Source organism: Arachis hypogaea, chromosome 19 (assembly GCF_003086295.3).
Source record: "Arachis hypogaea cultivar Tifrunner chromosome 19, arahy.Tifrunner.gnm2.J5K5, whole genome shotgun sequence".
NCBI lineage: Eukaryota > Viridiplantae > Streptophyta > Magnoliopsida > Fabales > Fabaceae > Arachis > Arachis hypogaea.
Window position 1 is genome coordinate 122,058,185 of NC_092054.1, and position 14,631 is coordinate 122,072,815.

At 30.7% G+C, this 14,631-nt stretch overlaps 1 protein-coding gene across 1 annotated transcript; it reads left to right on the forward strand.

The window, feature by feature from the left end:
- The first annotated feature begins 8,054 nt into the window (after nt 1–8,054).
- LOC112776166 (transcription factor MYB30) lies at nt 8,055–10,776 on the forward strand. The gene is made up of 3 exons (XM_025820204.3): nt 8,055–8,494; nt 8,589–8,718; nt 9,781–10,776. Exons 1-3 carry the CDS (start codon nt 8,362–8,364, stop codon nt 10,379–10,381), a joined length of 864 nt encoding a protein of 287 aa, XP_025675989.1. The 5' UTR covers nt 8,055–8,361; the 3' UTR covers nt 10,382–10,776.
- Nucleotides 10,777–14,631: the final 3,855 nt, after the last annotated feature.

The following is a 14,631-nucleotide window of genomic DNA, read 5'->3' on the forward strand; positions in this document are numbered from 1 at the left end:
AATTGGAGCATTTTCACCTGGTATATAGGATTTGGTTATCCTCTTTGTAACAGAAAATGTATCAGGCAAGTCATTTGCTATTCTTTGCAAATGTCTAATCTTTTTAACTTCTAGTTCGCATTGCCCTGATCGAGGATCCAAATACAACAAAGATGATGCATTCCAATTAAGTTCCTTTTCAGGAAGCTTATTCTCTCCCCCTGATGTTGAAAATTTTGATTCATTAAAATGACAATCCGCAAACCGGGCTTTAAATATATCTCCAGTTTATATCTCAAGATACCTCACTATAGAGGGAGAATCATATCCAACATATATTTCCAATTTTCTTTAGGGTCCCTGGTGCGCGGACAACTGAACCAGCAAGTGCATTGGGTCGTCCAAGTAATACCTGAGTGAGTCAGGGTCGATCTCACGAGGATTGTTGGCTTGAATCAAATAGTGGTTATCTTGTAAATCTTAGTTAGGCAGATAGAAAATTTGTTTGTTTGTTTAAAGTGCATAAAAGTAAAATAAAGATAACATTACTCAATTGAAGGTGAATGCAATGATTAGAAGATGGTTAAGGCTTCAGAGATGCTTTATTCTGCTGGATTAATTCGGTTTCACTGTCTACGCCAACTGTGAATGATTTCTTCTATGGCAGGCTGTATGTGATCAACGCCTTTCTTGAGAGGTCGCTGATTCTCCTCTAGGCTTAACACCAGGGTTAGTGCGCATCTAGTCTGAATGAGGGTGAAGCTCCTGCAGTTCATTCCCCTTGATGCTCCTACTCAAAACGCCACAAATAAGGTTGAATCTTCCGAGTAAGAGAATGTTGCGCCTTTGGTTCTAGCCTTTACCACAAAGACCCTAATCTCCCCATACCTCGGCTGAACTGGTGTCTCGAGAAGTCCCCAACGAAGTCATGGATTAGCCGTCTAAAAGATATATAATCAAGCTAGTGGTTCATTGATATCCGATGAAAGACGCTCGCTGAACCCATGTAGAATAGAGATAACCATGTGCCGGTTCAACTCATTCATAAGGTTGAAGAACGAAGATATATCTTAGAATAGAGAATCAAACATGAATTGAGATAGAACAGTAATATTTTTATTAATTCATAAAACTCAGCAGAGCTCCTCCCCTTAACCTAAGAGGTTTAGAGACTCATACTGATAGAAAATATAATGAAAAGTAAAAAAAGTGGGCAAAGATTGGTCAAAGATCGATACATCTAACAAGGATGAACTCTTGTCTATATATACTAATCTAATAACTAAGGATTACAGAAATATGATAGGCTTAGGCTTGTAGTGCAAAAATCCACTTCCGGCGCCCACTTGGTGAGTGTTTGGGCTGAGCTTTAGTGTCTCCCAAGTGCTAGGATGCTCCTTGGGTGTTGAACGCTGGCTAGGGACACCTTTATGGGCATTGGACGCTGGCCACTTCTCTGTGGGTGTTGGATACCTGGACTGGGGTAGATGGCTGGCGTTGAATACCAGTTTTGGGCCTTCAATTTCGAAGCAAAGTATGAACTATTATATATTTCGGGGAAGCTCTGAATATTAGCTTTCCAACGCCATTGAGAACGCTCCATTTGGATATCTGTAGCTCCAGAAAAGCTCTTTCGAGTGCAAGGAGGTCAGATCCTGACAGCATCTGCAATGCTTTCTCTGCCTCTGAATCAGACTTTTGCTCCAGCTCCTCAATTTCAGCCAGAAAATACCTGAAATTGTATAAAAACACACAAACTCATAGTAGAATCTAAAAATGTGAATTTTACACTAAAACCTATGAAAATATAATAAAACTTAAATAAAACATGCTAAAAATTATATGAAAATGATGCTAAAAATCGTATAAAATATCTGCTCATCAGTCCCATTTTGGTGCGAGAAGGTGGTGCAATGGGAACATACATCACACACTCGAATATTCTTAAATGGGAAACATTTGGCTGCTGGCCAAAAGCTAATTGCATAGGAGAGAATTGATAGTAACTCATTGGCCTCAAACGAATTAGTGCTACAGCATGTAAAATAGCATGCCCCAAGCTGAAGTTGGGAGATTTGTTCTCATAAGTAAGGGTCTAGCAATTAATTTGAGACGTTTAATAAGTGATTCTGCTAACCCATTTTGTGTGTGAACATGAGCTACTGGATGGTCAACACTTATTCCATTAGCCATACAATAAGCATCAAAAGCTTGGGAAGTAAATTCACCAACATTATCAAGGTGAATTGCTTTGATTGGATTTTCAAAAACTATGCTTTTAATCAAATAATTTAAGCAAGTAATCTCGCAAACGCTAGGTTGCAAGAAGACAACAAGCACACATGTGACCATCTCGAAGATGCGTCTATTAGGATCATAAAATATCTAAAAGATCCACATGGTGGATGAATAGGTCCTCATATATCACCTTGAATCCTTTTTAGGAATTCAGGAGGCTCAAATCCAATCTTTACTAGTGATGGCATTAAAATTAACTTTCCATGAGAACATGCAACACAACAAAATTCACTAGATTTAAGAATCTTCTAGTTCTTTAGTGAATGTCCATGGAAGTTTTCAATAATTCTCCATATCATGGTTGTTCCCGGATGACCCAATCGATCATGCCAAGTTATGAATTCATTTGGGCTAGTAAACTTCTGGTTTACAATGGCATGTGATTCAATTGCACTAATCTTGGTATAATATAACCCAGATGAAGGTGAGAGTAACTTTTCTAATATAATCTTTCTATTTAAATTATGAGTTGTGATACATAAGTACTCATGATTTTTCTCATTCATTGTTTTAATATGATATCCATTTCGACGAATATCTTTGAAACTCAATAAGTTTCTTAGAGACTTAGTATACAATAGTGCATTATTTATTATGAATTTTGTTCCTCCAAGAAACAAAATTATAGCTCTTTTGGAGTCTTCTATCACATTGCCTAAGCCAATAATAGTATTAACATATTCTTCTTTTGGCACAAGATGGGTAAAATATATATTACTTTTGAGAATAGTGTGCGAACTTGTACTATCCGCAAGGCAAATATCTTCACTATATATCCTTGCCATTTTCTTCAAAGACAAATAATAATAATAATAATAATAATAATAATAATAATAATAATAATAATAATAATAATAAAATGAGTAAAAAATATATGCACAGTAAAATTATTTTCTTAATTGAAATTGTTTTTCTAAGAAATACTGTATATAGTATCATCTACCAAAAATTTTATTATTATTATTTTAGAACTTGACACATTTAGTAATTTTGAAATTTATAAATATTTTATTATACATCATACTTGAAATTCAAATGCATAAAAAATAAAATTTAACAAGAAGTTTCTTATATTATTTATTTACATGAGTACTTAACAAACTTACATATTAAACTATTCCATCATTGATCAAATGGCCAATATTTCCTTCAAGATCCTCAAAAAAATCTTATACATCATAATGAATGGTGTAATTTTCAGCATTATTTGAAACAAAATTTGTTTCCTTTTCTTTGTCGTCTTTTTTCAAAAATGCTTGATAAAGATCGACTAGGTGACTTGGGGTACGACAGGTACGTGACCAATGGCCCTTTCCACCACAACGGAAATATTTATCCTCAATTGATTTATTTTACCCATTGTTTCTTTCTTTATCCCACTTCTGGTGAGATCCTTTCTTGTGAACATAATTTCTTTTTCTTCCATAATTTTTCTTATTACTAAAACCTTGCCATTTACCTTTTCTAGGATTATGATTTGCCGCATTTGCTTCAGGAAATGGGGCAACGCTAGCTGGGCACGCTTCATGATTTTTTAAAAGCAACTCATTGTTGCGTTCAGCAACAAGAAGGCAAGAAATTAACTCATAATATTTTTAAATCCTTTTTCTCGATACTGCTGTTGCAAGAGCACATTTGAGGCATGGAAGGTCAAGAAAATTTTCTCTAACATATCATTATCAGTTATCTTTTCTCCACATAACTTCATTCGTGAGGTGATTCAAAACATTGCTGAATTATATTCATTTATGGATTTAAAATCCTGTAGACGCAAGTGCTTCTATTCATATCGGGCTTAAGGAAGTATCACCGTCTTTTGATGATTATACCTTTCTTCAATGTCTTTTCACAGATCTGCAGGATCTTTATTTTAATGTGAGATATTCATTTTTCAATCCTTCGATAAGATGACGACGAAGGAAAATCATAGCTTTGACTTTATCCTTCTGAGATGTATTATTTTCAGCCTTAATGGTATCTCCAAGATCCATTGAATCAAGATAGATTTCAACATCTAGTATCCATGATAAATAGTTATTTTCAAATATATCAAGAGCATTAAATTCAAGATCAGATGAGAGAGTTTTAACATAATAAAAATTTGTTACCTGAGTCTTCCAAAAATTTGATCAGAATCTCGTGCTGATAACGTTTAAAATAAATAAATAAGAAAGAGATAATAAAATAAAAATAACAAAGTATAAATAGAAGACACTAATATTAATATTCACCAATACTATTATAATAACATATTGATATTGTATTAGTAAAATATGGAGAGAAAAGAGAGAGAAGTACTTTTTATTTATGTTGTTGTGTTTGTTTCAAATTGATGCTTCCTCTATTTATACACACAAATGGTCATACTTTTCAACTTTCATTAAATTCATTCTCTCTTAAGAATGGACATTCACGTATGTAGTGATCCTTATCACAACAGTCGAAACAATTAATTAGTTTTGACGAGATAGATAAAGGGTGTGTTTGGGGTTCACGTTGGAGAATAGAAAAGTCCGTTTGAACGTCTTGAACGTCCCATTGTCATGTTGGCAACCTTTTGGAACCCCTAACCCAAAAGTGCTTTCACCTCTGAACGTACGTTCACGTGAAGCTAAAAATTCAAGCTTCTGCGTTCACGTTGGGAAAGTTAATTATCGTTGGAGGAAATAGATAAGAAATTTATTCCATATCTACCAACTGTACCCTTCATTTCTTCTATAAAAAGGATGCACATAACCACATAATTTCACACTTTTTGTATGTTCTTCTCTTTATGTTCTTGGTTACAAATTTTTTTTCCAAATTTTTTCCAGATTTATTTTCATCATTGCCAAGGTAAAGATTTTAATTTTTTTTATTATTTTTAGTTCTTTCTTTCATATTTTGATTTTTATGTTTTTAATTGTATTTTTTATTTATATAATAAATATTTTTCATATCATTTTTCTGATGTTATTTTTTAATTTTCTATTGTTATATTTTTATTGTATTTTTTTATTTATATGACAACTATTGTTGATATAAATTTTTATTTTTATTAATTTTTATGATATTTTTATTATTTTTTGTTTATATAAATTATTTTTTCTATCCTTTATTGTACTATATTTATGTTGTGTATAAAATTTTTTATTTTTTTATTTGATTTTTTATAAGAATTTTATTTACTTTTTATTATAATTTTTTTGTTCATATAATATATGTCGTTGGTTGTGATTATTATATATTATGTTTGTATGATTTTTTTTGTTTTTGTTTTTTATTTTTATTGTACTTCTTACTGTACTTTATTTTTGTTTTTATTATATACTAATTATAAGTAACAAAAGAGTTATAAATAATAAAAATTTATAATCCAAAATGACACTAGATTAAAGAGTACTAACGACACTAAAATAAATTATAAAATATTTTTTGTTTAATATTATAAAATGTATAATACTCCCTTTTATATTTTTATTTCTTATTGTTTTTTAGTTCATATGAATTTTTTTTATTATTTACTGTTCTTTATGTTTAATATGTAAAGTGTCTTTTTTATTTTTTATTCGACGATGTAACATTTATAATTATAATTCTCATATATTATATTTTATTTAACTTTTTTATAATATAGATTAATTGATCCCATTAAAAAAGACAAATTAAATAAAAAATTATTCATAAGTATTAATAAAATTATGAATGTTGGATGTCAAAAAAAGTCCTATATTGTCAATTTTTATATGTTACTTTAATTTAGTAAGTAAATATTAACATTATTATAAAATAAATTAAAAAGATTTATTCAAATATCTAAAGTAAAATAATAGTATAATATTTAAAATTATTTTAATTGATGTCTCTTTTAGTAATTTTTCATCTAAAAGTGATTTTGAATAGTATAATCCAAACAACATTTATTTTACTATAGTCCATTTTGACATAAAGATTGCCAAACATAAATCATGTTAACACAAACTTACTTTTCATCAAAATCAAGTTTGCAAAATCAATTCTATGCAAACTCCCGTTTACAAACCGTAATCCAAACACACACAAAATCATGTAATTATATTCATTAAAAATATGCAATTGGTATTATATATTAAAAAAATACTAGAAGATTATTAAAATTTATTATTTTTTACTATTATTTTTAGTTATTAATCTAATTTCTTTAGTTTAATAATCTAATAACATACCTAGTTTTAATTCACACTTTAAACATTGATTACTAACTAACTTGTGTTAGTCGAGCTATAAAAAATACACTACAGATACACAGAAGATAGCAGTTACAAATTACCTGTTGGCTTTCTATCTGCTGCAATTTTTTAAGATAGCAACAATTGGCCTCCGATTTTTTCATTGTGACGCAAAATCAACTTAGATTAGTGTTGATTTCATGAAGCTCCGCCGCTAATTTTAACCCAATGTAGTGATTTCACCTTAAATCACTTCAGATTACCCAAAATCAGAAAGAAGAGAAACCTGCGAAAAGAGAGTAGAAACATAACAACCCCTGTGTTCAAACACACTGTGCACCACTGGTCTCCGTGGAGAGTAAAACCTGCCAAAGGAAAGGAGAGTAGAAACGCAACAACTTCAATTCCCTTGTAGTTATACCATGAATAACAAAAAACAAGTACTAATAATTAATTGATAGACAAAAATGATAAATTATAATAATTTTCCAACATTCCTCATATATTAATATACAATTATTGGGAGTCAATATATCTTTCGATTTAATACAATATTTGGGAAAAGGTTTTACATGCATCATTGGAAAAGTGTGATTTTTTCCCATATTAATTGAATACCACCGAATATAGTTAAAAAAAAACGAAAAAAGATATTAAAAAAATGAATAAATAGTGGTAAAATTTATAATCAAATGTGAAGTAATTAGGATTTCGTATTTTATAGATAGAATAATAGAGTTCCTCAAAATTTGATTAACAATCATTGATAAAAAATGTTAGGTGATCAAAATTTTTTCTTTGTTTTTTTACCTTATATTTAAACTAATATTAAATATTTTCTATTTTTTTCACTAAAAATATTTTTCCCGACCCTAACATTTTCCATAATCTATTAACTATAATAGGTCTAGTTAAATCTTTCCATTAAGGAAATAAATTAAACATAAGAAAATATCTTAATAAGAAAAGAAATTAAATTTCATGTATGTTTTTTTATTTGATATATTTTATGGTCACAATTAAAATAATTAATTATAAGATAATATTTTAATTGGGCATAAAATAGTAACAAAACTTACAAGCAAATGAGGTGTGTATGGGAATAGGTAAATATATATATATATAATCAAATTTGTGCTTATTATTATAGTCGGTCACCAATGTGACATGTGACAAAATCTTTTAATTTAAACTCCAATACTAGTCTCACTTATTTGGGCGATTTGAATAGGTTTATAAGTTATTTTTTTATTTTTAATTTATAAAATAATATAATATTAATATTTAGTATAATTTTTACAATTAAATTATAATTTTTTAAAAAATTATTTTAGTGTTTATGAAAAAGTTAAACATAATAATTTTTTTATTATTCTTTTCTTAAAATAAATATTTTTAGAATTAAAAAATTAAATACAAAATAATTTATTTATAAATTACTTTTAATATAAATATTTATTATTTAAATTATTTTTAAAAAAAAACTTAGATATTTATTCAAACTGGACCATGGTATTATACTAATAGTAACAAAATTAAATTAAATTAATAATAATTTTATATTCTTATGTTTGTGTCATTGTGTGTGATAGAGAGAGAGTGAGACTCTTTCGAGGAAGGTGCTAATTAAAAAGGTTTGAATAAGCGAAGAAGATGCCTCTCCTGTCTTTGGACCGTTCTTGGCGTGCGGAATATCCAATGATAAATACTAGCTAGCCATCACGGGCTTTCATTTCATCAAAACCGAATTCAACACATTAATATCCCCATTTTTCACAAATTATATATACTATACATATCACAAATACTTTGTACTAGTCTTCATTCACTACTCTCTCTTTTCATACTAGTACTAGTACTAGTTAGTTACTAGCATAAGAAATTACAAGAAGCAAAGATGGTGAGAGCTCCTTGTTGTGAAAAGATGGGATTGAAGAAGGGTCCATGGACGGCAGAGGAAGATCAAATCCTCATTTCTTACATCCAAAAACATGGCCATGGCAATTGGCGTGCCCTCCCAAAGCAAGCAGGTTAGAAATATAATTATTCATGTATCTCTTTTTATATATCAGATTGATTAGTTTTATGAATGATTAATTCTGAGTACGATGAGAATTTGGTCAGGGCTGTTAAGGTGTGGAAAGAGCTGCAGATTAAGGTGGATAAATTATCTGAGGCCTGATATCAAGAGAGGGAATTTCACCATTGAAGAAGAAGAAACCATCATCAAGCTTCATGAAATGCTTGGCAACAGGTACATATTCATGATTCATGATACATGCATGTCATCTTCTCTCATCATGTATCTTTAACATGCATGGATGATGCTGTTTTCTTAATTTAATAGTTATCCTTAATTTGTAAAAAAAAAATAGTTAATTCAATAGTACTAGTTTTCGTCTCCTGTTTCAAGAAGCTGGATTATTATTCATGAGTTCACAGAAGAAAATTAAAAGCTAGGCCATATTATTGATGAGTTGAAGGTGGTGGTGGGGTCCAGTGTCATTATTTGTCAACTTTTATGAAATCCAAAATTGAAAACGTTGCGTCAACAAATATTAATTAAGCTTTCAATGAAGGACTAATAATCGAATAGAGCCATTAGCAGGCGACAAAATCTAGGTATTCTGCCACCTTAATTTGACTCTCCAAATAAAATTAAATACCATGCATTTTCATTATTTTAAAAATATCTTTCACATTAGAATTAAAATTTTAATTTAATTGATATTATGATCATCTTTGTAAATTGTTCAGGACCCTGAATATAATTCTATTGAAATAATGTCAAAAAGAAGTAAGAGATAGAACTAATAATTTGAGAACATGAAAAGACCCTGTTACACGCATTAAGATAACAAAATGTGGGGCTATCTATACAAGATTCTCTTATAGATCTGTGGCTTGTGCAAGAATCTTAGTGTGGCAGTTTATGTCACATGCATTCTATAGTACTATGTGCAACACATGCATATATAGTAGTATCAAAACATTGAGTTTCATTGTTCACTCTCCAACGTAATCTACAATTAGACAAGGATATTTCAACTTTTGTTGTTTTCTTATTCACTGTGCATGATAAGCAAACTGATTACGAATCTCAAAGCAATAATAATAATCTCACAAATATGCTCACTTAAAATTTTTTTTTTTTATTAACATAATGAAAACGTTGAATATTTATTATATGGTTCCAATTTTTTTAATATATATGAATTTAGGTAAATTTGACATTACTCGTTATATTTTTACACCTAAGTAATAACCAATGCTATACAATATTAGTTTCTGATCGAATTTGATCCTTTCTTTTAAGGTGGTCGGCAATTGCGGCAAAATTACCCGGAAGAACAGACAACGAAATCAAGAATGTGTGGCACACACATTTGAAGAAGAGGCTCATGAAACCAAACCAAATGAATTCATCATCATCATCAGATCCCAAAAGGGTATCTAATAAGTCAAAGATCAAACGTTCTGATTCAAACTCAAGCACCATAACTGTTCAATCATCGGAACCAGCAAGTCTCAATAGTAATTTCCCTGAAATGGACACAACTTCAGCATCATGCACCACCACTACAACAACAACCTCTAGTGAATTCTCATCAGCCACAAATATTGGTGAAAGCAAGAACGTGAACATGATGAACATCAAGAATGAGGAGCTAGGAGATTCATTGGAGAACATAATTGATGAAAGCTTATGGACAGAGGCAGGAATTGATGATGAAACCACCAACATGACAATCTCAAATAATGAGTTGCCCTCACTTCAATATTATGACCCAGTATTTAATAATTCTGAGGAGAATTTAAGCTTCCAACCAAGTACAAACTTTGAGGATGATGGCATGGATTTTTGGTATGACATATTCATTAGAACTGGGGAGTCAATAGAATTGCCAGAGTTCTGAAATTTTTCTCAAAAATTAAACCGTGCATGCATCTTGGAACATGAAATTCTTTTTATTAGAGGATTAGAATACTTTGAATTATGATCATCATAATTTATTTTGACCATCATGGTAACTTGAATTGACCGTTACAAGGCATTCAATTTGTACATTAATTTCTGGTGTGGTGGGGACAGAGGATCGGATGAGGGACCAAAAGTGAGTGAAACAATGCACAATGACTTGGTTTAATGTATACTTGGGCCCAAAAGAATACCAAGTCTCTAACATTTTTCAGCTTTATAGATTTTACTATTTTAGTCGTCTTTGATTAGGGCTTAGACCTCTTTCATTGTAATACAATAAACGATGATGTACTAAAGTATGTCAACTAATATAAGTATTCAAATTTGTTATGTGTGCTTCTGTTGAACCCTAAATCTTTTGGGAAAAAATCTGGTTTGTTTTATATATTTTTTTGTTTTTAGTTTGATTTGATTAATCGTTAATACATGGAAGAAATTATAAAATTTTAGTTAGTCCATGCAAGGTGACATTTGTTTAATTGCAAGTTGCAAGTGATTTCGTAAATGACGGAAAGTAAAACTTTTGGGCTGTCTGGGTAACTGTTCTTGGGCACAAGTGGGTGTGGTGGTGCTACATCATTCAACCTTTGTATATATTAATATCTTAATACACTATTAAAGATTAATCAATTTATATTTTTTTTTTCATCAACAAAAATTAGTTATATTTAGGTAAATTAGGCAAGAATTCAGAAAACTTCATAGAATTTTCTCTTATTAAAAGTGATAACATAATCTTTTTCTTAGTTTTGTTTTTATAGTTTATTAAATTTTTTGACATACATTTTTTTGTATGGTATCTCTTGTTCTAATAAATTAAAGAATAATACCTTGTATATTAGAATTTTATTTAAAAATTTATATTAATTAATAATATATATATATATATATATATATAACATCATTTAAATTTTTAATATTTATTTAAATAGATTAATAAACTCACTATTATGTTAACCTAAATTGGTTTTTCAAACATGCATTCTAATTCAAATTAAAAAGAAGAGAGACTTTTAATATGTATAACAGTGCATAGTTACATACATACATCTGGCACTCATTATTGCACTCATATGATACACACATTTCACTTTAGGTGTGTACTCCCATGAAAATATTATAATTATCTTCATGTGATGATTTTTTTTTTTTGACCCTTAGATGATGGAATGTAGGGTTAGATTTTGATATGTTATAAAAGTGTTGTTTTTATTTAAAGTGTGGCCAAATCAATAAATCACACTTTTATACAAAGTATCTTCATAAAAAGATGTTTTTTACATCTTCATTTGAGTAGTTCCCTTCACTTTATGGCTAAAGTACACTCCTATACTCCTATTTGGTGTGTACTCCCATGAAAATATTATAATTGTCTTCATGTGATGATTTTTTTTTTGACCCTTAGATGATGGAATGTAGGGTTAGATTTTGATATATTATAAAAGTGTTGTTTTTATTTAAAGTGTGGCCAAATCAATAAATCACACTTTTATACAAAGTATCTTTATAAAAAGATATTTTTTACATCTTCATTTGAGTAGTTCCCTTCACTTTATGGCTAAAGTAAATAGGAGTGTACTATAGAAAAGAACAATAATTAAGGTTGGAATTCTAGGGTCCCACTATTCCAAATAGGAATGACTTGCCTATCATTATCTACAATATCTCAGTATTTCTTCAAGATATAACACTTAAAAGGCAAGGCATTTGTTTGCGTGATATAAAACAAAAAGCTATTTAGATTTAGTTAAAATAATTAAAGTAATTATTAGTATTAAAAGTAATATTGTAAATTTTTTTTTTTTACCTTTTATAATTTCAAAACATTCCACTTGATTATGTTCTTAATCCAAATAAAAATTATTTAAAGTAAACACTTAACTGAAAATAGAATGAATAATTATTTTAACTTTATAAAGAGCTAAAATAAAAATCCGATAATAGTGCTTTGATACTAGGGTTAATCGTATTCATGTGCTCTGCTAAGATTTAGTGAGAGAAACCCTAATTTTGGATGATCACTATACAAACATGGTCATCAATGCTACATGACAACACCTGCTAATATTAGGAAACATGACAAAAAAAGGTTTGGAAGAAAAGAAAACAGGTGATACAATTTGAAGATGAAGATATTAGAGAAGGGGTTGAAAAATGCTCCAAGAATCTGGTGAAGAGATTACTGACAGACTAAAAATTTAGTGCAGGAACGATGGAGGTTGCCTTTCATTCGATTTGGAGATAACCAAAGGGACTGAAAGTGTTGGATTTAGGAGGTAATCTATTCCAATTTTTCTTTAATAATGAATTGGATTTGATTAGGGTGAAAAAGAGGGCACTGTGCTTGTTTAAAAACTTCATTCTCAATCTTAAGAGATGAAACGGAAAGACTCCCATTGACAAAACATAATTTACTTTTGTTTCGATATGGATTCAGTTGTAGAGACTGTCAGAGAAATACAAAACAAAAATTTTGGACAGGAAGATTGGAGGATCAATAGGAGAGGTGTAAGATGTTGACTTCTTCTCTATGAGAAATCAAAAGGATCGAATTATTAAAATCCAAGTGATACTGAACATAACAAAATCACTACACATGTCTCTGAAAATCTCAGAAAGTGATAACAAGGTGATGGAGCTTCGGCTCAAATATGAGAGGATTGGGAACTATTGCCACTACTGTGGCTATGTCGGACACAAAATCAAAATATGGGCAGACATTTGGAGGATATGGCATGCAGAAGGAAAGGTAGGAGAGGAGAAGTAGGGATCATGGTTGAGGGCGGATCAATTTAGAGGGAGGCTATATGAGCAGAAAGAAAACAAGAAGCCGAACTGGAAGGGCAACTCAGAAAAGGAGGAGAGGGAGGTCAATGAGACCTGTTCCAGTTTGTTTTATCTGCAGCTTTGCTAATCTTTCTGTCCAAGGTAAAAACTCTAAAGCAACAGGAGATGTAGAGGAAGTTCAAAGTGCTGTAAGAGTCATAAACAGAGAGATTGAACATAATAACAGGGGGAGAGAGCATTTAGTAATAGAGGAAGTGGGACAAAATAAAGTGGATGCAGCAACCCAACCTTCTCTATCCCAAATAAAAAGAACTTTTTTCGTAAGAATTTTGAAGGTAAAGAGGGGAGAGAGAAAAGAAGACGAAAGCAAAACATAAAACATTTAGCTAGAAAGAGACTACCACTGAAAGCTATTATTGGGATCAAAAGAAATCCAGAAGGAACTAGAGATGAATTAAAAAGTAAGCAACAGTGCCAGGAAGAACAAAAAGAAGTTGAAAGGGGAGATAGTGCAACCCTTACATTGGCCCCCATATGCTATGAAGATGATCATATGAAACTGTCAGGATTTGAAAAAGCTCCTGACAATTCACAACTTGGAAGGGATCACAAAATCTCATTCTTCCGAGGTACTATTTCTTTGTGGGACAAAAAATAATATCCCAAAAGTGAAGGAGGTGCTTAAGAAAGTGGAATTTCAGTTAGCCTTTACAGTCAATCCCACTGGGCAAGCATGAGGTTTGGCAGTGGCATGGAAGGAGGGACTAAACATGCAGATTATTAACTAGGAGAGTCTTTTCATCTATTTCACATCAAAACATTAGCACCAAAATCATATTTGGGAGGATATTGAAGTTTATTATATATAGAAAAAATTCGACGAGAGGAACAATTCATGAAAATTCTGAAAATAATGGACGGAAAGGGTGACAAGATAGTAGTGACAAGAGGTTTCAATGCAATTAAAGCACATCGGGAGAAAGAAGGAGGCATGCCCAGATTAGACTCTTCAATACTCAAATTCAACGAGTTTATAGATATGGCAGGTCTGATAGATTTGAGGTTTGAAGGAGAAAAATTCACATGAAGCAACCGACAATTTGGTGGTAATTTTATTCGTAAGAGACTGGATAGAGTTCTCACAACGAATGCATGGTGGGAGGAGTTCTTTAAAGCCTTTGTTATGCACCTAAGTGATATAGGTTTTGATCATCAGCCTCTATTACTAAGTGCAGACAGAGAGACCCGAAAGACTAAAAGAAAGTTTCGATTCCAAGAAAGGTAGTGCAAGAATGAAGAAGTTGTGTCAATAATTAAGTAAGTCTGGAGTCTAGAGCAGGTCGGGTCCCCTGTGTTTAAATTGGCCAGTAAACTGAAGAATAGCCGACACAAACTAGT